The sequence below is a fragment of the Diabrotica virgifera genome, chromosome 3 (assembly GCF_917563875.1).
Source record: "Diabrotica virgifera virgifera chromosome 3, PGI_DIABVI_V3a".
In the NCBI taxonomy this organism is placed as follows: Eukaryota; Metazoa; Arthropoda; class Insecta; order Coleoptera; family Chrysomelidae; genus Diabrotica; species Diabrotica virgifera.
Window position 1 is genome coordinate 68,784,751 of NC_065445.1, and position 25,393 is coordinate 68,810,143.

General features: G+C 30.1%; 1 protein-coding gene across 3 annotated transcripts in view; it reads left to right on the forward strand.

Annotated features, from left to right (window-relative positions):
- Window positions 1-638: 638 nt before the first annotated feature.
- The window catches only part of LOC126881115 (prothrombin-like), a 131,132-nt gene continuing 106,377 nt past the window's right edge, over window positions 639-25,393 (forward strand). For all 3 annotated transcript variants that reach the window (XM_050645166.1, XM_050645168.1, XM_050645169.1), the window contains exons 1-3: window positions 639-917; window positions 7,341-7,570; window positions 15,964-16,490. In XM_050645166.1, coding sequence (XP_050501123.1) covers window positions 7,358-7,570; window positions 15,964-16,490 — 740 coding nt within the window. In that variant the 5' untranslated portion in view covers window positions 639-917; window positions 7,341-7,357. The remainder of the gene's footprint in view (window positions 918-7,340; window positions 7,571-15,963; window positions 16,491-25,393) is intronic.

A 25,393-nucleotide genomic window follows, 5' to 3' on the forward strand; every position in this document is an offset into this window, starting at 1 on the left:
TATATAGTATAGTTTGTTCCTTTTGACTGAGTCGTATGCCCGTTTGAAGTCTACAAACACGTTGTGAACATCAACATCGTGTTCCCATGCTTTGCTCAAGATCTGTTTGACTGTAAATATTTGATCCAGTGTCGATCTTCCCCGTCGGAAGCCCGTCTGATACTCTCCAATAATATTTTCTGCTAGCTGTTGGAGCCGCTGGTTTATAATATACGTGAGGACTTTACATGCTTTACATAGTAGAGAGATTCCACGGTAGTTTTTGCACTGGAGTTTGTCTCCTTTTTTATAGATCGGGCATACTATGCTTTTCTTCCAGTCGTCGGGTATTTTCTCTTCTTGCCATATGTCTTTGATGAGCGAGTGGATGTGACTTGCTAGGTGGTCGCCACCTACCTTATACAGTTCTGCTGGTATTTCGTCAACTCCCGGAGCTTTGTTGTTTTTCTGAGCCTTAATAGCTTCGAGAACTTTCTCTATGGTTGGAGCTTCAAATCCATTCTCTTCTACTTAGTTCATACCCATTTCATCTTCCGACTAGACACTGTTAAGCTATTAACAAATTTTCAGCTTGTTATGAATAAACTTTTTTTTGGTACGCGGGATCCAGGCCTATTATGTTTTTACACCTTTTTTTACAAATATCGAGCTTTGAATGTAAATATGTTTATTTTTCTTGTAAATAAGTATATTAACTATAAAAATTATATGTACCTATGTCCATCATATTTGGGATTTTCCGTTTCTTTTATTTGGAAACAAGTTCGATTTTAATCAACGTAGTATTCTTGGATCCTATTACAACATGGAATCAGTCACTAATGAAGTATGATGGATTTCTAATGTGTCTACGACATCATTGTGACAAGTGTGTTGTTATGTTAAAGTGTTGTGTTATGTTTAATTTTAAACGACAGGTTTGTACCCTTATTTATCTAATCTATTTAATCCAATATATTATCTATATGATATATTGGACCACTATAGATCTGAAAAGGTCTCAGTGCAATAGGCCAAAAAGCCCTCTTTGAATCTATCTACCTATATGTATATAAAATCTATCTCTACAGGGTGTAACAAAAATACAGGTCATAAATTTAATCACATATTCTGGGACCAAAAATAGTTCGATTGAACCTAATTTACCTTAGTACAAATGTGCACATAAAAAAAGTTACAGCCCTTTGAAGTTACAAAATAAAAATCGATTTTTTCCAATATATCGAAAACTATTTGAGGTTTCTTATTGAAAACGGACATGTGGAATTCTTAGGGCAGGAATATCTTAAATAAAAATTATAGTGAAATTTGTGCACCCCATAAAAATTTTATGGGGGTTTTGTTCCCTTAATCACTAATCACTTATAACGTTGATTGAAATATTAATATGGGATAATTGGACAGAAATAGCCAAACAAATTACATGAGCCACTACATCCTTACGAAGGAGAAAAGATAGAGGAGAGTGAAGGGGGAGATAACAATAAGCTTTTTACTCTACTTGTAGATATTCGGTTTTTTCCATTTCGAATAGATACTCTTTGGATATTCATCATAAAAATATTATATCATTTTGTCGGATTCGTCCACTAGTCCAATATTCCAACGAATCGATTACATTATCATTATTACAAAAATAAAACAATTTTCCACAACGAATGAGAAATTTTCATACGTCTTTGTTGGTTTAAAAACATATCTAAATCATCTGCTACCGAGAAATAAAGTGGATCACAATTTTTTATAAGAAAATAGTGTCATTTGGTTTTATTACATATACAGGGTGTCCCGAAAAGAATGGTCATAAATTATACCACACATTCTGGGGTCAAAAATAGTTCGATTGAACCTAACTTACCTTAGTACAAATGTGCTCACAAAAAAAGTTACAGCCCTTTGAAGTTACAAAATGAAAATCGATTTTTTTCAATATATCGAAAACTATTAGAGATTTTTTATTGAAAATGGACATGTATAATTCTTATGTCAGGAACATCTTAAAACAAAATTATAGTGAAATTTGTCCACCCCATAAAAAATTTATGGGGATTTTGTTCCCTTAAACCCCCCCAAACTTTTGTGTACGTTCCAATTAATTCATTATTCTGGTATCATTAGTTAAACACAACGTTTTTAAAACTTTTTTGCCTCTTAGTATTTTTTCGATAAGCCAGTTTTTATTGAGATGCGGCTTCTTTTTCAATATATTTACGTAAAAATTTTATGGGGGTTTTGTTCCTTTAAACCCCCCTAATGTTTGTGTACGTTCCAATTAAACTATTATTGTGGTACCATTAGTTAAACACAGTGTTTTTAAAACTTTTGTCTCTTAGTCTTTTGTTCATAAGTCACCTTTTATCGAGATGTAGCTTCTTTTTCAAAATATACCTAAAAATGTAAATTATAAATAAATTTTCAGATTATTAACAGGTCTCTATAACCGTACTTAACCATATACAAATATGTGGTGGATTCGACAAATATTCAAAATATCTCGATAAACACTGGCTTATCGAAAAAGTACTAAGAGGCAAAAAAGTTTTAAAAACAATGTGTTTAACTAATAGTGCCACAATAATAATTTAATTGGAACGTACACAAAAGTTTGGGGGGGTTTAAGGGAACAAAACCCCCATAAAATTTGTATGGGGTGCACAAATTTTACTTAATTTTTTTTTTAAGATATTGCTGTCGTAAAAATGCCACATGTCAATTTTCAATAAAAAATCTCTGAGAGTTTTCGATATATGAAAAAAAATCGATTTTCATTTTGTAACTTCAAAGGGCTGTAACTTTTTTTGTGTGCACTATTGTATATAGGTAAGTGAGGTTCAATCAACCTATTTTTGACCCCAGAATCTGTGGTATAATTTATGACCAATCTTTTCGGGACACCCTGTATATCTAAGGGTCATTAATAATATTTAACAATACTATACTAAATTTACAATCAAGATGCAGTAGAAATAAATAAACCAAGACACGTTAAATGCTACTAAGTGCACTCCTGAATCATAATTTACAATGTAATATACATTGTAAATTATTATGATTCGGGAGGCATATTTACAGATGCTCCTATACTACGGCACCAGAGTGCTGAAATCGGTTAGCCTTTGAAATACACTATTACGCTACAAACCGTCATTGATTTAGGCACCTATTAAATTATAAGACACCTACTAAATTATGGTGCCCAAGTTTTTTTTTATTTATTTGCTAAGTGCTACAATCTGGTCTTTGACCAATGAGTAACTTTTTATCTATCTTATCTTACTAACTACTTAATATCTAAGAGTCACCCTTTGATGTCTTCTTAGTTGACTTTATTATTAGTGGGGCACTTTTTGCTTGCGCACTATCACACAAAGCGCTGCTTTTCACTTTATCACGCACTTCTTGCCGCGTCCAACTATCGAACTTGCTGGAAAAAGGGTGGCTGATTACTTTACAATGGATCCCTAGTCATGTCGATGTTGAAGGGAATGAAGCGGCGGATGAACTTGCAAAAGAAGGCACTACTCTTCCACAGCCCCCTAGCTTCCAATCGTACACATCAGCAAAGTCCACCGTTAAAAGAGGAATCAAAGCGAAGATAAAAGACCAGCAAATACAAGCCGGTGCTGGAAAATCTTGGGCCCACCTAATCGAGTCACCAATCCCTCACAACTTGCCGAGACCCATCAGTGTAGCCGAGTTCAGAACAACTACGGGGCATGACTACCTGGCCTCCCATCTACATCGCATCGGCGTCCGTGAAAATGACAACTGTTCACTATGTAATCAGCCCCAGATGGATGCTGCTCACCTCCCAGAGTGCCCAGCCCTGATAACAGACCCACCCGAGGAGGATGAAGATCGCCTACGAGAAACGGCTCGTCTATTATAGACTATTATAAACATGTTAGCCATTTGGCGGCGCGCTGACCAGTATAATACTGGTCAGCGCGCCGCCAAATGGCTAACATGCCAAGGGTGGGCGTTGGCTAGTAAGTAAGTAAGTACTTTATCACGCACTGCACCAAAACGTTGCTTGCACACTAGTCGCGCAATGCTCCGCTATTAGCTTTGTCGCACTACACCAACTCGTGAGGTTTGGTCCTCTTCAGTCTTCTTTTCTGGTTTGAGTTGTCCAGGAGCTGGATGGCCTCAATATTTTCGTGGAGAAGAAGTCTTTTTCAGGACAATCTGCGTGTTTTCTGATTTCTTTGTCGACGGGCTCCATTCGTAGATACTTGTGGAGGTCGTCATTACGGATGTACCAGGGTGCATTAACTATGCCCCTTAATACTTTGTTTTGAAAACTCTGTATTATTTTCAAGTTTGTCTTTTTTGTACATCCCCATAGTTGGATACCCCAAGTTTTTATTGCAATTAATATTATTGTGAGTATTGTATATTTCAATTTATTGCTTGAAAAACAGGAATAGAAATGTCGAAACTGCAATAAACCTAGCATACTTAAGTGTTTTTTTGACCCTAACCCGAGAAACAAATAAAACAAAAATTATAAAAAAGCGCCAACGAATAAAAAAAATAAATATTTTTTATTTTTATTTATTTATAAGTACAGATATATTAATTACTCGTATTCAGTGCGTCCATAAAGTAACGCATAAATTCAATATTATCTAAATAAACAGCATTTTTAAAAATTACCGAAACAGGTCGATTTTTGATTTTCATTTATGATTTTTTGGCATATATCATACTAGTGACGTCATCCGTCTGGACGTGATGACGTTATCGATGATTTTTTCAATAAGGATAGGGGTCGTGTGATAGCTCATTTGAAAGGCAATTTAATTCTCTATCCAGTAATATAAACATTAACATAATTATTTATACAGCATGTGCAAAAACAATTTTTAAATTAAATTAATTGACACAAAAAGAAGACTGTGCGTAGTTTATTTAATTCAAAATACATTTTACTTCTGCCAGAAAACAGAAATAAAATGTTTATTTCAAATATAAACATTATTTTTTGCTTAAATTCAATGTTTAAGCTGCCACCCACCTGCCTCTTGACAGTTTGAACATTTAATTTAAGCGAAAATCAATGTTTATTTGTCAAATAAAAATTTTATTCCTGTTTTACGACAACCGTAAAATGTATTTTGAATTAAATAAATTACGCACATTCGTCTTTTTGTGTCAATTAATATAATATAAAAAAAATTTGGACACCCTGTATAAATAATTATGTTAATGTTTACATTATTGAATATAAAATTGAATTGCCTTCCAAATAAGCTAGCACACGACCCCTATTCTCATTAAAAAAATATCGATTACGTCATCACGTCCAGACGGATGACGTCACTAGTATGATATATATGTGCCAAAAAATCATAAATTAAGATCAAAAATCGAACTGTTTCGGTAATTTCTAATAATGTTGTTTATTTAGCTAATAATGAATTTATGCGATATTTTATATCTGGACGCACTGTATACGAGTAATTATATCTGTAGGTACTTATAAATAAATAAAAATAAAAACTATTTATTTCTTTTTTATTCATTGGTGTTTTTTGTAATTCTTGTTTTATTTGTTTCTCGGGTTAGGGTCAAAAAACACATTCTTAAATATGCTAGGTTTATTGCAGTTTAGACATTTCTAATAAAAATTTCGACATTTCTATAAAAAAAAATTAAATTAAACAACAAAATGTACCTGTGTATCTATAAAAATAATATTGTAGTACTTATGTTATGCAATAAGAGATTTATGACCATGAATCTGCAATCACAAACAAGTCTGGCTAATTGGCTGTGCCAAAGAAATTCAGAAAAAAAGACATTTCTATTCCTGTTTTTCAAGCAATAAATTGAAATATAAATATACAATACTTACAATAATATAAATTGCAATAAAAACTTAGACACCATAATTTAATAGATGTCTTATCATTTAATATAGGTACCGAAATCAATGAGGATTTGTAGCGGAATAGTGTATATCAAAGGCTTACCGATTTCAGCACTCTGGTGCCGTAGTATAGGAGCATCTGTAAATATGCATTCGGGAGTGCTCCTAGTAGTATTTAATGTGTCTTGGTTTGTTTATTTCTACTGCATCTTGATTGTAAATTTAGTATATATTCCTGTATAACGTACTAAAAAACGTTTTATTTTAATTGATAATCTTCTTTTTCTTCAGCCCGTTTGCATCCACTCCTGGACAAAGGCCTCACGAGTTCTCCATTCTTCTCTGTTTTGTACTATTTGGTGCCAGTTTCTCCCTATTTTTGCTTTAATGCCGTCTATCCATCATTTTTTTGGTCTTCCTCTACTAAGACTGTGCTCGCGTGGTCTCCAATGTACTACTGATTAGCATCCCCAATGAAATTATTCGTTACTGCTTCCGGTTCAAAGTGCTTATTTTTGAAAGGGCAGTAGTTGAAAGGGCTTGAACAAGTCACTAATCACAAGTGTATGCAAATTTTGACCAGCCATATCTTTGTCTTACAGAAAAACAAAAATCCAAAATATTCAGAAAATCAAAACCTACATTTTTTTACTCTAAGGTTTTTGGTATCAATAATACTTTTTGAGCTATTTTGAAAAAAAACATTTTTTTCAAAATTAATAATTAAAAGAATTTTACTTCGAAACCAAATTTTTTCAAAAATAAGCACTTTAAGCCGACAAAACTTACAGATCATATAATAATAGATATATAAGTAAAGTAACTTGTGAAGCGGTAACGACCAACTTTATTTTGAGCGTAACTTATTTACTTTTGATGCTAGAAACTTTCTCAAAAAACAAAAATAAAACTTTCTTTAAACACTTTAAAAAAGTTTTAATGAGTTTTCTCAAAAATGTGCTTAATTTTTTGGTTATTTCACCTTGGAATACTCGATTTGGAATTTGACGAATATGAACCTATTTTTCATTAGCTACAACTCTTTTTCTACTGGACTAGAGACCTCACACATACACATTTTTTTCACTTTTTTATAAGCTATATTTTTGCTAAGGCTGTTTTTTTGATAAAATACTTAGTTTTTGAGTTATTTGCGAAAAACCGTCTAAAAATGTGTTTTTTTGTTGTTGAAAAATGAACATATTTGTTCGCAAATAACTCGAAAAGTATTGACTTAGCTATATAACAACGTAGAAAAACGCTATAGAATAAAACTTACTTAAAATTCGAGAAGGGGTGAATCTCACCCTCAGAGCAAAATCACACATCGGCACAATATCACTTTTTCTTTGACATGCTAGCCAAATTTAATATCATTCTAAGCGGTTCTTTAAAATTTGGAGCAAAAACCGTGAGTAACTGGACTAATCTGTTTTCGAAAAATTTAACGTATTTTAATTTGCAGATTACTGATCTATTAAAATGCATCTACATCTTCTGATATTAACATGTGTGTTGAAAGATATAGTTACCCAAGTACCAGATCCATTTTTGTCACCATGCCCAAGGGTATTTTATTACGAACCTCAGAAGGAAGTTGGCAAATGGTTTGGAGTTATGAAAATCTATACTACCGAAAAACTTACCGGAATATGGCTTACCGTGAAGTTGGATAGGAAGGCTGAACTGTTGGGGGTATGTAGGTATTTAAATTTACTTTACATTGTTACTAATATTTTTTAGATGAGCGAAACACCCCCAAAACTCGCTTATTTTTCGAGATACTTTCGGAGAGGTGAATGGCCAATTTTAGTCGTACTGTATGTTTTTGATGGTGCTGAAAACCAAAATGAGGTTTATTTTGAATTTCATGTGGGGGAACATTGTCAAAATCGCTATTTTACCCTAAACATAAAGAAAAATCACGTTTTTTTGCGTTTAGTTCGCTACAACTCTGATCCGTTTTAATATTTTTTTCTAAAGTTTATACACTATATATCGCTCACTTTTTTGAAGACAATGGTTTCTGCTTTAAGCTTTTTGTTTTATTTTAGTAAAAGTTATAAATATTTAAAAGAACAAGGTGCAGATTCATGAATTGCAAAGTATAATCGCAAAATTTGACTGACAAAATTTGAAATATAGATAAAACACTTTCAATCCAATGGCATATAAAACAACATAAGGTTATTTTACATCCCACCAGACTGAAAATGGTTATTCATTTTTGATTGAAATATAGATTTTAAATCAAATTCAAAAATTAAACATGAGTACAAGGAAGTTTTCTGAAAAGTTTTGGATCAAAATGATTTATAGAAAACAAATGGTGCAACTTTTAACATCTACGTTATAAATCCCCAAAATAACGCTAATTTTTCGAGATACTGATCATTGGTGGTGAATGGCTAATTTTGGTCTTAATTTATGTTTTTGATGGTGCTGAAAACGAAAATCAAGTTTATTTTGAATTTTAGGTGGGAGAACATTGTCAAAATCGAAATTTTGCCCTAAAAGTAAAAAAAATTAAACCACGTTTTTCTTAAAATTAAAAGTTGCACCATATTTTTTTATAACACATCTAGACCAAAAACTTCTTCGAACTCTATGGTTTAACATAAACGTAATCAAATAGGTAAATTTTAAATTTTGTCACTTAATTTTTGCGATTTAACTTTGCAATTCACGAATCTGCACCTTTGCTTTTTGAAAATTCAACTCAACTTTTATGAAGAAAAGACTGAAAGACTACAGTAGCTTTCATAGTCTTCACAAAAGTGAGAAATATATGCTGTAGACATTTTAGAAAAGAATATTAAAATGGAACAGAGTTGTAGTGAGTTAAACGTAAAAATTCGTGACTTCACTTTGTTTTTCATTTTTAGGTTAAAATTGCGATTTTGACAATGTTCCCTCACATAAAACTTAAAATAAACCTCTTTTTCATTGTCAGCACTATAGAAAACATAAAATAAGACTAACATCAGCCATTCACCGCCCATGGTCAGTATCTCGAAAAATAAGCGTTATTTTCAGGATGTATAATGTTTATATTAAAAGTTGCGCCATTTTTTGTTCTATTAAACATTTGTAACTAAAACTTTCCAAAAAATTTCTTTGTACTCTGTTTTAACACAAATGTGATTAATAAGATAAATTTTAAATTTTGCCACTCAACTTTTGCGATTAAACTTTGCAATTCAGGCATCTGCGCCTTGTACTTTAAAAAATTCATAACTTTTACTAGGATAAGACTAAAATCTTAAAACAGATACCGTTGTCTTCAAAAAAGTGAGCAACATATAGTGTACAAACCTTAGAAAAAAATATAAAATGGACCAGAATTGTAGCGAGTTAAACGCAAAAAAAGTGATTTCACTTTTTTTATATTTATGGTAAAATTGCGATTTTGATAATATTCCCCCACCTAAAATTTAAAATAAATTTCATTTTCGTTTTCAGCAGCGTCAAAAACATAATCTAAGACCAAAATTAGCCATTGACCACCCATGGTCAGTATCTCGAAAAATAACCGTTATATGTATTAGGGATTTCTAATGTCGATAAGTCGATAATAAAAGTTGCAATATTTTTTTTTCTATAAAACATTTTGATCGAAACTTTTCCAGAAAACTTCTTTGTACTTTCTGTTTTAACATAAACGTGATTAAAATGCTAAATTTTAAACTTCATCACTTAACTTTTGCGATTAAACTTTGCAATGCACAAATCCGCACCTTTTCCTTTGAAAAATTCATAACCTTTATCAGAATAAGAATTAGAGCTTGAAGCAGGTATCGTTGTATTCAGAAATGTTAGAGCTATATGTATAGTGTAAAAATTTCAGAAAAAAATATTAAAATGGAACAGAGTTGTAGCGAGGTAAACGCAAAAAACATGATTTTATTTTTATTTATTTTTAGGGTAAAATTGCGATTCTGACAATGTTCCCCCATATGAAATTCAAAATAAATCTCATTTTCGTTTTCAGTACCGTCAAAAACATACAGTATGTCTAAAATTGGCCGTTCACCTCTCCGTGGTCAGTACCTGGTCATTTTGGGAGTGCCTGCCGCTAGCCTATTTGACAAACTTGAATTAGTTATTTTTAAAATATCAGAATTAGGGGAGTCAATGTAGATCAAAAATTTGCATTGTTTCGGAAAAAATCAAACAGGCTTATATTTTTCTAAAACCTTTTTTGATAATTTATATTTATGTTAAAGTAAATCCATGTCTACCCACAGATTTAGCCGCTAATTGTTTATTAATTGTTTAACCAATAAAAGCTGTTTTGTATAGGTAAATAATTTTAAAAATATCGGTGAATTCATCATTTTACTTTGATCAAAAATGTTTTTATTTTCTTTTTGATTGTGCTGAATCTGAATCTGACATTACAACTTGAAAATTAAAAAAAAAATTGAGCACTTATATGTATAGTTTCTATGTTTGCATGACTTATGGGAACCATATGGGAAACTTTTTTGTTATCAATTTTACGAAAAAAGTTATTCTCCATAGAATGCTGTGCATGGTCTAAAACCTAAGATTCAACCATCAGATATCAAATTTTATTAATTTTATACGAGGTACCTATGTCAAAAAATATGAATTTCGTTCAACAGTAAAGTGGTACCTACCTTTATATTTCGCAACATCGAAAATTGTTATTATAGTAGGGGAGGCAAGGATGCTAAATTTGAAGTTACTCGAGCGTTATGGGGATCTATTGGGTTGTAAAGATTAGGCAATAAAGACAAAAAAGTTAATTTTTCCAAAATGTCACCAAAAAGGTCACTTGCCGTCATACATTCAACATGTAAACAAGTCAAATCTACATCTCAGATGTTACCTGGAGCAGATTAGCTTCTTCTTCTTCTTTCTCGAAACTCCTTATGCCCCTCAGGGGCGTCGGAGGTTTTATTCATCTTCTATCCATCTCTTCCATTTCTTGCGGTCCTTTGCTAACTCTTTCATTTATTGATGTGTTTTTCCTTTTTCCTGTCCAATTTCTATAATCTGATCAATCCATCTCTTCCTTGGTCTCCCTTTCCTTCTTTTACCATATCTTCTCGATTCCATCACCTGCTTTGGTAGTCTTCCCTGGTTCATTTTGTTAATGTGTAAATACCATTTTAATTTTCTTTTTTGTCTCTTGGTTATTATCGATCCCTGTTTCAGTCTTTGTCTAATATCTTCATTTCTTATTCTGTCCAATTTCGTTTTTCCTGCTATTTTTCTTAGCTGCTTCATCTCCGCTGCGTTTATTGTACTGTCTATTTTTGCATTGTTTACCCATGTCTCACTTGCATATATTAAAATTGGTACAGAGATTGCGTTGTATACCTTCAGTTTTATTTCTTTATCTATTTCTTCCTTTCCAAATATTGTTTTATTTAGTGCATAGTAGATCTTATTTGCTTTTTTCGCTCTGTATGAGATTTCTTGATCTATCTTTCCATCCTCTGATATTATTACTCCAAGGTATTCATTTGGTCTTCATTTTCTTTACATTTACCTCCATTTTCAAATTTTCTATTTCCTCCACCCAGATATCGATTAATTTTTGCATTTTCTCTTTATTGTCTGCTATTATTACTAAGTCATCTACATATAATAATCCCTCCATTTTCACTGGTACTAAATTCCTGTACCCTATTATTGACTGTAATTGCCTTGACCTTCTTTTAGCGCTCTTCATTACTCTATCCATTACTAATATAAACAAAACTGGGCTGAGACTGTCCCCTTGTTTTACTCCTCTCCTTAGGTTTATTATTGGCGAACTGTTTCCGTTTATTTGTACTTTAGCAAGTACGTTTCTATATGTACTTTTTACCACGCTTACTATCTTTTACGGGATTTGCAGATCTTCCATTACTGACCATATTACTTCTCTATTTATAGAATCAAAAGCAGCTTTAATATCTATAAACGTAATAAATAAGTCTTATCATATTTCGTTTTCCTTTCAATTATATTTCTCAGTATGTATATATTATCTGTTGTTCCTCTTTCTTTCCTAAAAGCCGCTTGTTCTTCTTCTAGTTTTTCTTCCAGTTCTTTCCTGAGCTTCCTTTCTATTATCCCGGTGTAGACTTTATATGCCACTGATGATAATCATATAGCCCTATAGTTATCACATTCGGCTTCATCTCCTTTCTTGTGTATTGGTATCAATAAATTTTCTTCCCAGTCTTCCGGTATCTTTTCTGTTCTCCATGCTTCCCTCATTATTTCCAGTAGGCAAAGCTTGCCTCGTTCTCCCACGTACTTCATCATCTCCGGATCTATGTCATCGGCACCTCCCGCTTTTCCAATCTTTATTCTTGCCAATCCTTCTTCAATATCTTTGATATCAATTTCGACTTTCGCAGATTAGCTTAATATTATAAACATCCATACTTTATGTAGCTTTTTAAACCAATGTTTCCTAGACGGACTTCTTTTACTGGGCTTTGACGCTAATATTTTTGTTAAATACTATCTTGGTGGTTAGCATGTACATTGCACGTAAGCACTGATGATGACTGGTAAACCAGTCGAAAACTAGTTATGTGATTTTGATGTGGCCCTTTTGAGGGTTTTTAAATATACCTTTTATACAGGATTTTACTGTTTTTTTGTATTACATGGTATACAGCCAACCACGAAAATTTTTTCCTTGTTAATTTTTAATTTTTCCATTTTAGTGATGACTTTCAATTATTTAATTTAATTTTCCATTTCCAACAATCGTTTTTTCCGATTATAGCGACATTTTTCCATAATTCGAAAAAATGTATCAAATAAAAGTTACTTATATTTACGTAAGGAATCAAAATCTGCAATAAAAAATGGGGGCTCCTATTTAATATTTTAAAGTAACCCCCCACCCCACCTCCGTGGCAGGTCGAGTTTGGTGTCTCGATCTAATGTTCATTTCGCGAAATATCACGGGGTTTCTATTTAAAATTTGAAATTTACCCCCTCGCTCATTCCGCTGGTGTCGTATTTGGTATCATTCGATAGATTTTTGAAAAATATTGAACATGTATTTTTTAGTTTTTCGATTTGACGTTCATTTCGCGAAATATTCGCTTTTTTGTGAAACTTTGTGACTCGAGTTTAGCCCAGCTCAGCATATAGATAGGGCCGCCTTAAGTCTGACTTACGTTGTACCATAATTTTCGATTCTTATCAATGCAATCCACGTGGCAATCCATTACATTACATTGTGGCAAGCTGAAAATTGATCTAAGACTCAGTGGTGCAACGCGTATGTTTCGTAAGCTGAGCTTAAGGCACATCTTAAGCTTAAGATATGTTGGTGCAACCAGGCATAAGAAACTACGACATGTATTACCCAATAAAATAAAACAAAATCAAAATGTAATTCCGTACAGGTTGGAATAATTTTTTTATCAAAGTTTAGGTCCAAACAAAAGATATTTTCAAGAAAGTATATGATTCATATGAGGGGATCATTGTTTAAATAATTAAAAATGGGTAATTTTTGCACAAAATTAACTTTTTTAACTGCTGAGGTAATTCATGTTTTTATTAAGGATTTTACAATTTTTTTCGGCAAAGCTGAAGAAACAATCTTTTATATAAGACTTACTGAATTAATTTTGACCCTTAATTTAGTTAAATATTTGTAAATCAAAATTGAAAAACAAATTTCCGAAAAAATATTATTTGCATTATAAATAAACACTATAAAACATTATGTTTTACAAAAAAAGTTGCGCTATGGTACCAGTATAAACCGAAAAAAAATCGGTTAATAAATATTAAGTAGTTTATGAGATATTTAATTTGTTTATTATAAAAAATTACCATTTCTTTTGTGTTTTTTCGACAGATGTATTGATAAATCAAAATTTCAATTAAACACCCCTCCAAAATGGTGGTTGAAAATTGGTGTAATTTGTTTAAAACTTGTTTTTTTAATAGCATCGCCATGATTAAAAATTTTGAAATTATTTTTCGATATTCGTGTTCCTGATAGTTTTTGACACACTTACAAAATAAAAAAAAATTCTAGATCCATTTTTTGCCGAGATAGCTTTTCCAAGTTTAAAAATTCATATTTTGTTTATTTATCAATATTAACATTTTAAAATGCGTGAGTACGTCGATCAACCCTACTACTCAACAATGTCATTTATACATAGTGTTAAATTTTTAGAGTATTTTAAAAAATAATGATTTCCTTAGCGACCTTAAATGAAAACTTTTTGCCTGAAGAGTGGTGCAGTAGTACTTTGCAATATATTCGTTAATAATGGACCAATTTCAATGTTTTTTTTTTGAGTTTAGGGCAGCCTATAAAAATAATAACGTCTAAATGACACTTTTTACAATAAATATTCGTCAATTTGTTATAAAAAAATTTTTTTTCTCTACGTGTGATAAATAAAAATTTACACAAAAATTTTTTATAAAAAATTTAAGTTTAAGATAAATTAAGATAATACTGAATTAGCATTAAAAATTTGTTTTTAAAACTTTTTTTAAAACTAAAAGACTTTTTCTTTGTACAATTTTAAAATATATGTATATGTTGTATTTTACATTTAATTTTACAATCTTTATAACAGGTAGTACACTAAAAATTGTGTATATATTTGTTAATTTTTATTCACTTATATACATAATAGATCTATAATAGAGGTTGTCCTCCATTTTTTTATATATTTTCTTTTGTATTCACATTAACTTTGTGAGATTTTGCCAATGATTTGTACAAAGAAAAAGTTTTTATGTTTTTTTAACAAAATTTTATTATTTTGTTAGATTTTTAAAATAAAAATTTGTTTTAATACTGTTTTGTGGTTACCTTTGGTGCCAACTTTTATTTATCACAATATTAGAGAAAAAAATTTTAGAAAAAAATATTTTTTATAACAAATTAATGAATATTTAATGCAAAAAGGGTCATGCAGACGTTATTATTTTTATATGATACCCCAAATTAAAAAAAAAACATTGAAATTGACCCATTATTAACGGAGATATCGCAAACTACTCCTCCGCCAATTTTCAGGCAAAAATTTTTCATTTAAGGTAATATGAAAATCATTATTTTTCAAAATATTCTAGAATTTTTATTATGTGTATAAATGGCATTGTTAAGTAGTAGGGTTAATAGATGTATTTACGCACTTTTAAATGTTAATATTGATAAATAAACAAAATATGAATTTTTAAACTATCTCGAAAAAAAAATGGTTCTAGAAATTTTTTTTCTTTTGTGAATGAGTCAAAAACCAACAGAAACACGAATATCGAAAAATAATTTAAAAATTTTTAATCCCGGCGATGTTATTAAAAAAACAAATTTTAAACAAATTACACCAATTGTCAAACGTCATTTTTGAGGAGTGTTTAATTGAAATTTTAATTTGTCAATACATTTATCGAAAACATACATAACAGCAAAAGAAAATGAGATCTTAAAAACTTGTCTACTCTATCGGCAACAACCGCGTTTTTGCAATTGAAAAAATGGTCATTTTGTATAAACAAATTAAATATCTCATAAACTACTCAATATTTATCAACCATTTATTTTTTCAGTTTATACTGATATGATAGCGCAACTTTTTATGTATAAGAAAATGTTTGATAGTGCTTATTTATAATGCAAATAAAAATTTTTTGGAAACTTGTTTTTCAATTTTGATTTACAATTATTTAAATAAATTAAAGGTGAAATTTAATTTAGTAAGTCTTTATAAAAGACTGTTTCTTCAGCTTTGCAGAAAAAAATTGTAAAAACCTTAATATGAACATGAATTACAGCAGCACTTAAAAAAGTAAATTTTGAGCAAAAATTACCCATTTTTAATTATTTAAACAATGATCCTCTCATTTCATTCATATACTTTCTTAAAAATATCTTTTGTTTTGACCTAAACTTCGATAAAAAATTTATTCCAACCTGTACGGAATTACATTTTGATTTACATGCATTGTATTTTTATTTGATCGGTTTGAATGCCGAGAAGCATCTTGCCGTTAAATTTAAATATTTATTAGAGGTTTGAAAAGTAGCTTTTGAATATTATAGCACAGCTAATAAAATCCTTCTTTTGTAGAACTGGTTTGGAGAAACATATTCTTCAGACAACATAGAATTCCGGATCTCGAATCCGGACTACGTTCTTGAAGCAATAGCTCCAATATCAATAAGATTTTTTGTAAAGTACAACCCAATTGGTATACCCCCGAAGTTGGAGATAATACGACTTAATGGTTTACGTATTTGCCCCCAACAGCGGGAGATTTTAGACACAACGACAGCTAAGTTGCATATTAGCAAACCTAAGCCTACTAGACCTTCAACTATCGTTGGTTCAAGCTCATCTCTTAATAATGATGCACCATTAAATAATTTTAATAGTCAGACCGTAGAAGGGGACCACATTAGTGATTCCAGTTTGAATATTGACAAACCAGACGTTCATATTCCTTCTACGGGTACAAATAATGATAGAAATAGGTATCCCGTTAACACGAAACCTGTGGATCATCCGAGTTTGGGATACAATGTAGCTACAACAGGAGATTATGGTACCAACGTTCTAACAGGATCAGATGGAACCCATAAAAACTTTGAAACAAAGTAAGTAAAATTTTGTGCCAGAACTATTATAATTATAGTTGAAAGACTGATAAGTTTGTACACACTTGAATGAATAAGGGAAAATGAAAATGTAGTATGTCAAAGTGTGTAAATAATTTGTTTCCTTAGCTGAGCGCTTTCGACATAAACGTCATCATCGGAGCTAATGGTCAAATACTAAAAAAGTACCGCTACATAGAGGTGTAAACAAGTGCATCTTAGGAATGTAAATTTGATTTTTAAATTGTGAATGCTAACTTAGTCCTCCGTACAACAGCAAACAGCAAAAAAACAGAAAGAAACGGCCACATACACGTTGCACAAAAACATATAAACTTTTTTCATGGTACGGGTGTCGATATCACCCGTCCATCCTTGGCCTAGTAACAACAGCTGACTGACCTAAGGTTGTTACTAGGCCAAGGATGGACGGGTGATATCGACACCCGTACCATGAAAAAAGTTTATATGTTTTTGTGCAACGTGTATGTGGCCGTTTCTTTCTGTTTTTTTGCTGTTTGCTGTTGTACGGAGGACTAAGTTAGCATTCACAATTTAAAAATCAAAGTTACATTCCTAAGATGCACTTGTTTACACCTCTATGTAGCGGTACTTTTTTAGTATTCGACCATTAGCTCCGATGATGACGTTTATGTCGAAAGCGCTCAGCTAAGGAAATAAATTATTTACACACTTTGACATACTACATTTTCATTTTCCCTTAACTATTATAATTATTGAAATGAATGTCGACTCGATTCCAGTTCTCTGTTTAACCCAGATATGACAATATCAAAAGGCACCGCTAGAAAAATATTCCAATATGCGGTTCAGAGAACCTGTATGAAACGAGTCTTTGTACTCTAATACAGAGTAGGACATTAGTAAATTTATTATAATTATGTATACAGCATTATACACATACAGGGTGCAACAAAAATACAGGTCATAAATTAAATCATATATTCTGGGACCAAAAATAGTTCGATTGAACCTAACTTATATATATATATATATATATATATATATATATATATATATATATATATATATATATATATATATATATAACAAACAAGGTTGAAATATTGGGGTAGCAGCAATCTCAAAGAAAACTCTTTATAATAATTCCAAGCTTTCGATAATGTTTATTATCATCTTCAGGAAACTACAAATATAAATATACAGTATTTAACAATTAGTCTAACTAAAATCAATAAAAATTGTTATCTTTGTGCCATCAAAAATCCAAAACACCATAGTTTTCTCTCACTAAACTAGGTGTCTAGGATCCCCAGAAACACAAAAATAACAAAATATTGCTCTGAGAAATGCAGAGCTAATACTCTCACTATAAACACCGCATATCACAGAACAATCTTACTAAAAAATTATTTATATGTTTTGGTACTTACATTATTTGAGGATGTAGAGCCTAGTTGTTAAATACTGACATAACAATGAAATTTTGTCTTGGTAAATAGTAAATAATATAAATTAAAGTAAAAACTATATAAAAACTTATAAAAATCTGAGTATAAAGCGATAAAAGCTAAAATATTTTTTAAAAAATTATGTATGTCTAATTGGCATTTTACAAAATGTCTAACAAAATGTTATGGATGTTTATTCATTTTTCTTTGAATTCATACGGAAACGTCACATTCACTGAACCAATTACAGTTTTGTTATAAATTTCTAATAATTTTGAAATAGGAAAAGAGCGAAATGATAATATAAAAGTTTTAATAAATGCAAAATTGTTTCATAGTCCTTGTCTTTTATTATTATGTAATAATAATTATTATAACTTTATCATCTCGAATAATTTCACATAAAAGTGATTCTAGACTACATCCTGAACGTTGTGCTTTAGCAGAACATGTTTCCAAAGAGGGTCATGTAATGGATTATCAACATACTAAAGTACTAGCTTCTGAGAACTCATATAAAAAAAGACTTTTTTTGGAAATGGCTTTTATCTTTCAAGAAGAAAATTCGATAAACAAAAAATCAGATGTAAGACATCTCAGTGAAATTTATTCTTATTTGCTCACTTTAGACAAAAATAACCAATTTAAATTTAATAATTCAGATTCTTCTTTAATTTGATACATAATTTGTAGATTTTTTCAGTATACTACATAATAATAAAAGACAAGGACTATGAAACAATTTTGCATTTATTAAAACTTTTATATTATCATTTCGCTCTTTTCCTATTTCAAAATTATTAGAAATTTATAACAAAATTGTAATTGGTTCAGTGAATGTGACGTTTCCGTATGAATTCAAAGAAAAATGAATAAACATCCATAACATTTTGTTAGACATTTTGTAAAATGCCAATTAGACATACATAATTTTTTAAAAAATATTTTAGCTTTTATCGCTTTATACTCAGATTTTTATAAGTTTTTATATAGTTTTTACTTTAATTTATATTATTTACTATTTACCAAGACAAAATTTCATTGTTATGTCAGTATTTAACAACTAGGCTCTACATCCTCAAATAATGTAAGTACCAAAACATATAAATAATTTTTTAGTAAGGTTGTTCTGTGATATGCGGTGTTTATAGTGAGAGTATTAGCTCTGCATTTCTCAGAGCAATATTTTGTTATTTTTGTGTTTCTGGGGATCCTAGACACCTAGTTTAGTGAGGGAAAACTATGGTGTTTTGGATTTTTGATGGCACAAAGATAACAATTTTTATTGATTTTAGTTAGACTAATTGTTAAATACTGTATATTTATATTTGTAGTTTCCTGAAGATGATAATAAACATTATCGAAAGCTTGGAATTATTATAAAGAGTTTTCTTTGAGATTGCTGCTACCCCAATATTTCAACCTTGTTTCCTAACTGTTCAGCAAAGATTATATACCTGTTATATATATATATATATATATATATATATATATATATATATATATATATATATATATATATATATATATATATATATATATATATATATATTGTTATGATCTGCTTCTTATTAATTTTATATTAATTATTATTTATTTGATTAATTATTTAATTGTCGCAAATCATACATAAAAAATGAATAAAAAATCTCAGGGTGCCTTTTTATAATATCAAGAAAATGTCTAAATTATCTTACGTTATACTTATCTTCTCTCGTGGGTTCAGTATTTCTTAGTTGATCCTAATCGGGATAAAATAGGGAAAAGAAATAAAGCAAAACATAAAACAAACATACAGAATTGTCTTTTATTTATCAAAATCGATACTCTAAAAATCTATCAAATCTAAAACCTGTGGACACAGATGTCCGAATGAAATTTCTACCATTTAAATTTATTCTAGTTAAAAAAAACAATTTATCGGTTTGTTCCCGATGACTTTGGTACAACAAAATAAACAAAACCAAATTATGTATTCGCAAGATTAGCTATACTCCCTATTTACTTTCTGAAATATTGGAATTTTAATTCCTACGCTTTTTACTCAAAATTTTAGTTTCCGAACATAAAAATATCTTTCACATAAGTTGACTGACCTTTTGCTTCACTCACTCTGATGTCTTCTCGTGACCCAAAACAGCTCTCCCTCGTTGACTATGTTAAAGGCTACTCATCAAAGTCCTCTCCGTTCTCCAGCTTCAAAACTATCAGCATACCAGCACCAATTCTCCAACAAGCCAGGCCTCTTTTGACCAGTACTCGATTCAAACAAAACTCCAAAAATTCTCTATCTGTCTCTCGTTCCACTTTTCAGCACTATTTTCCACTATCAAACAACCACTGGTACTTGCTAACTATCTATCCACGAAAACGTCGAACTGCTCCTCAGCGATGCCAATAACATAATAACTTCTTTTTCAAACTCACTCAACATTCAAACCACTTTTCCCCTTCCAACTTGCCAAGAATCAGAAACATTTCTCTTTTCCATTCGACAAACAGTCATTTTCAAAATTATTCCGACCATCCTAATTACTTTCGGGGAACCCTACAATATTTACTCGGTTTGAAACAAAGATATTAAAATTCCAAACTTTCTTTTAAACCATTTTTCTAGAAAATGATAATTACCTCTACCTGTGGATTCTATAGTTCCCGTAATAAACAATCTTTTTCCATTTTAAATCTAAATACATCGTCCTTTTCACTTTAATTATTCACAAAAGTCTTTAATGGTTCATCGGAAAGCTCATTAAAAAAGAAATCCACTTACATCCAAACTAAATTCTAATAAATATTTACAGATCAATATACAGGGTGTATTAAATTTATGTGCCCTCGTTATTTAAAAAAATTTTAATTTAATTTTCATTTTGCCTTTGATTGATAAATTGAAAACACAATAATATATATATATATATATATATATATATATATATATATATATATATATATATATATATATATATATATATATATATATATATATATATATATATATATATACAGCGTGTCTACTTGAGTTGGAAACATATGGGAAACTTTTTTATTATTAATTTTACGAAAAAAAGTTATTCTTTATAAAAAGTTCTGCATGCTCTAAAACCTAAGATTCAATCATCAGATATCAAATTTTGTCAACATTATACGAGGTATGTCAAAAAATATGAACTTCGTTCAAGAGTAAAGTACCTTTATTTCTCTCAGTATCGAAAATTCTTATTATGAAAAGTTGTTTGGAAATAAAAACTAAGATCAAATATGCAATTATATGCTTATAATTGGAAAAAAATATTTTCCAAATTTTTCTCAAATTTATTGATACTAACTTCGTTTTTATTTATTACACATAGGATAACTCTTTTATTATTACTTTTACGAAAAAAGGTATTCTTTATAAAAAGCTCTGTATATCCTAAGACCGAAGTGCAACCATCAGATATCACATTTTATTAATTTTATATGAGGTATGTCAAAAAATATGAATTTTTCTCAAGAGTGAAGTACCTTTATTTTTCATAATATTGAAAACAGTTATTAAAAAGGTTGTTTAAAATTAAAAACTATGTTTCAATATGCAATTACATCCTTCTAATTGAAATATTGTGAAATATAAAGGTACTATAATCTTGAGCGAATTTCATATTTTTTGACACACCTCGTATAAAATTAATAAAAGTTGATATATCATGGTTGTGTCTTAGATTTTAGACCATGCAAAGCTTTTTATGAAGAATAACTTTTTTTCGTAAAATGAATAATAAACGAGTTATCATATTTGTAATAATTAAAAACGATGTTGGGTATCCATAAATTTGAGAAACAAATTTTTTTTTCAATTAGAAGCATGTAATTGCATATTTCATCTTAGTTTTTAATTCCAAATAACTTTTTATCACAAGAATTTTCGATATTGAGAGAAATAAAGGTACTTTACCCTTGACCGAAATTCATATTTTTTGACATACCTCGTATAATATTGAGAAAATTTGATATCTGATGATTGAATCTTAGGTTTTGGGGCATGCAGAACTTTTTATAAAGAATAACTTTTTTTCGTAAAATTAATAATAAAAAAGTTTCCCATATGTTTCCAACTCAAGTACAGTCGGAAAAATGAAAGAATACCCATGAACGAACATATAAAACACGCTGTATTTTCCTGTCACCGTGTCACAAAGAAAATTGTCCAGTGCAAGTACATGTAACAATAATTATTACATGTACTTGCGTTGGCCAATTTTTTGTGTGACACTGTGACAGGAAAATACAGCGTGTTTTATATGTTCGTCCATGGGTATTCTTTCATTTTTCCTACTGTAGACACGCTGTATATATTGTTCTTATTTATTTTATATTAATTATTATTTATTTGATTAATTATTTAATTGTCGCAAATCATACATCAAAATTGAATAAAAAATCTCAGGGTGTTTTTTATATTATTAAAAAAAATCCAAATTATCTCACGTTATACTTATCTTCTCTCGTGGGTTCAGTATCTCTGAGTTGATCCTAATCGGGATAAAATAGGGAAAAGAAATAAAGCAAAATATTAAAATAAAAATACAGAATTGTCTTTTATTTATCAAATTTATACTCTGAAAACTATCGAATCTAAAAAACCTGTGGACACAGATGTCCGAATGAAATTTATACCACTTAAATTTATTATCGTTACAAGAAAAACAATTTATCGGTTTGTTCCCGATGACTTTGGTAAAACAAACTAAACCAAACAAATTTATGTCTTCGCAAGATTACCTATATTTACTATTTATATTTTGAAATATTGGAATTTTAATTCATATGCTTTTTACTCAAAAATTTATTTCCCGAACACAAAAATCTCTTTCACATAAATTGACTGACCTTTTGCTTCCCTCACTCGGATGTCTTCTCGTGACCCCAAACAGCTCTCCCTCGTTGATTATGTTAAAGGCTACTCATCAAAGCCTCTCTCCGTTGTCCAGCTTCAAAACTATCAGCATACCAGCACTAATTCTCCAACAAACCCTGTCTCTTTGACACGTTCTCGATTCAAACAAAACTCCAAAAATTCTCTGCTCTCCTTCTCACAATAATACAGAATCAAAGAGGTATTTCGTCTCGATTTGATCTGTCTCTCGTTCCACTTTTCAACACTATTCTCCACTATCAACCAGCCACTGATATATGCTAACTATCTACTCCACTTAACACGTCGAAAACCGCTTCTTCTCGCTGCCAACAACATAATGAAATATTTTTCACTCTCTCTCAATCATCTAATCCATCTTTTCCCCTTCCACATTCCAAGAATCAGAACATTGACTTTTCCATTTGACAAACAACAGTCACCCTCAAATTTGTTCCGACAATCCTAATTACTTTCGGAGAAACTCTCCCACATATACTCGTATTGAAATGAAGATATTAAAATTCCAACTTTCTTTTCAATTATCAATTTCGAGAAATATTGATAATCACCTATACAGTAAACAATTTTTTTTCATTTTAAATCTAAATACATAGTTCTTTTCACTTTAATTATCCACAAAAGTCTTTAATGGTTCCTCGGACAGCTCGTTAAAAGAGAAATCTATTTACATTCACTAAATTCTAATAAATTTTAAAACAGCTCAATATACAGGGTGTATCAAATTTATGTGCCCGCGTTATTTAAAAAAAATTTAATTTAATTTTTATTTTGCTTTTGATTGATAAAAAGCAAACACAATAATATATATATATATATATATATATATATATATATATAAAAGACAATGAGTCTTTGCTGACAGTAATTATATAAATTTGGTTATTGGGTTATGCAGCAAATGAAAAAGTGTACTCTTTTAAATTTCTTTAATCCGAGCTTTCGGTTAAGATTTTAACCATCATCAGGGTGCTACAAAGATATTTTTGGTGTAAGATAATATGAAAACATGTATAAAATTTTGTACTTACAAACTTATTGAGGATATTTCAAATATGGTGTAACTAAAATGAGAATCAAACTTAACATGGTCATGTAAATGCTTAAATGGAAAAACGTAAAATAAAGTAGTAATTTAGTAAAATAAAAGTTAATTAATTTAGCACAACTTCAAAATCAATAAAAGATAAAATTACATTTAGACATGACATGACATTATTTGAAATATCTTACAAAATTTTTTTAATATAGATGAACAATTTAGTGAAGGACCAATAGGGTCAATGATAAGTATTGAAATATTTTTAATTTTTATAAAATATTGTTAGCACTATAGAGTACAATCTTTTGAGCTGAATTAAAAGTTGCCTGCATGCAGGGCTTCGGCAAAAGCTTTGTTAATGCTAGATTTTACATACCAAATAAATGGTGTAAGATCACATCGTTAAATCCTCCGTATATCAATGGGTACCAATAGAATAGACTAGTTTCGCGATGCCTCGCTCGTCAGTATTCGGCTAGGTACGAATTGATACACCGACGGTTCAATGATGTGTCTTAATATTTCGCACCTCAGGTGCCGAGCTACAAAAGTGCCATCTTTTCGAGTCGTGTTTCTACTTCTTGGTCATCAGAGTAGATGGCACTTTTGTAGCTCGGCACCTGAGGTGCGAAATATTAAGACACATCATTGAACCGTCGGTGTATCAATTCGTACCTAGCCGAATACTGACGAGCGAGGCATCGCGAAACTAGTCTATTCTATTGGTACCCATTGATATACGGAGGATTTAACGATGTGATCTTACACCATTTATTTGGTATGTAAAATCTAGCATTAACAAAGCTTTTGCCGAAGCCCTGCATGCATATATATATATATATATATATATATATATATATATATATATATATATATATATATATATATATATATATATATATATATATATATATATATATATAATTTTAAGTTTCTGTGGGTTGGAGTCAATAAAAAAGGGCTTTTAGAAAACTATTTTATATCTCTCAAGCTTTCGAATGTTAATTACATTCCTTTTCAAGAGCTAAAATACAGAGTTGCTAATAAAGTGGAAACAAAAATGATGTAAAAAATATAACTCACCAGATAAATTTAGGTTGGTTATTAAACTGCTAACTTAAGTAACATCAAATATAAATTATTATCAAAATGTATATTTCCCAGACTGTAAGGAAAATTTATGAATTTTTATTTAATTTTGAATGTATGTAGGGGAGTGAATGGTAATATATGTTTTGATTACCAGAAGCATTGTTTTGAGATCTCACTAAAGATGGTGTTAGATTATTAACATGAACTATGTTAGAAAACAGCATCCTGTGTAATAAAACTATGTTTTCTAACATAGTTCATGTTAATAATCTAACACCATCTTTAGTGAGATCTCAAAACAATGCTTCTGGTAATCAAAACATATATTACCATTCACTCCCCTACATACCATCATTAACACCTAAATTAATAAAAATTTTAAAGGTTATTGACAGTATAAAAATAGCAACAAAAAACA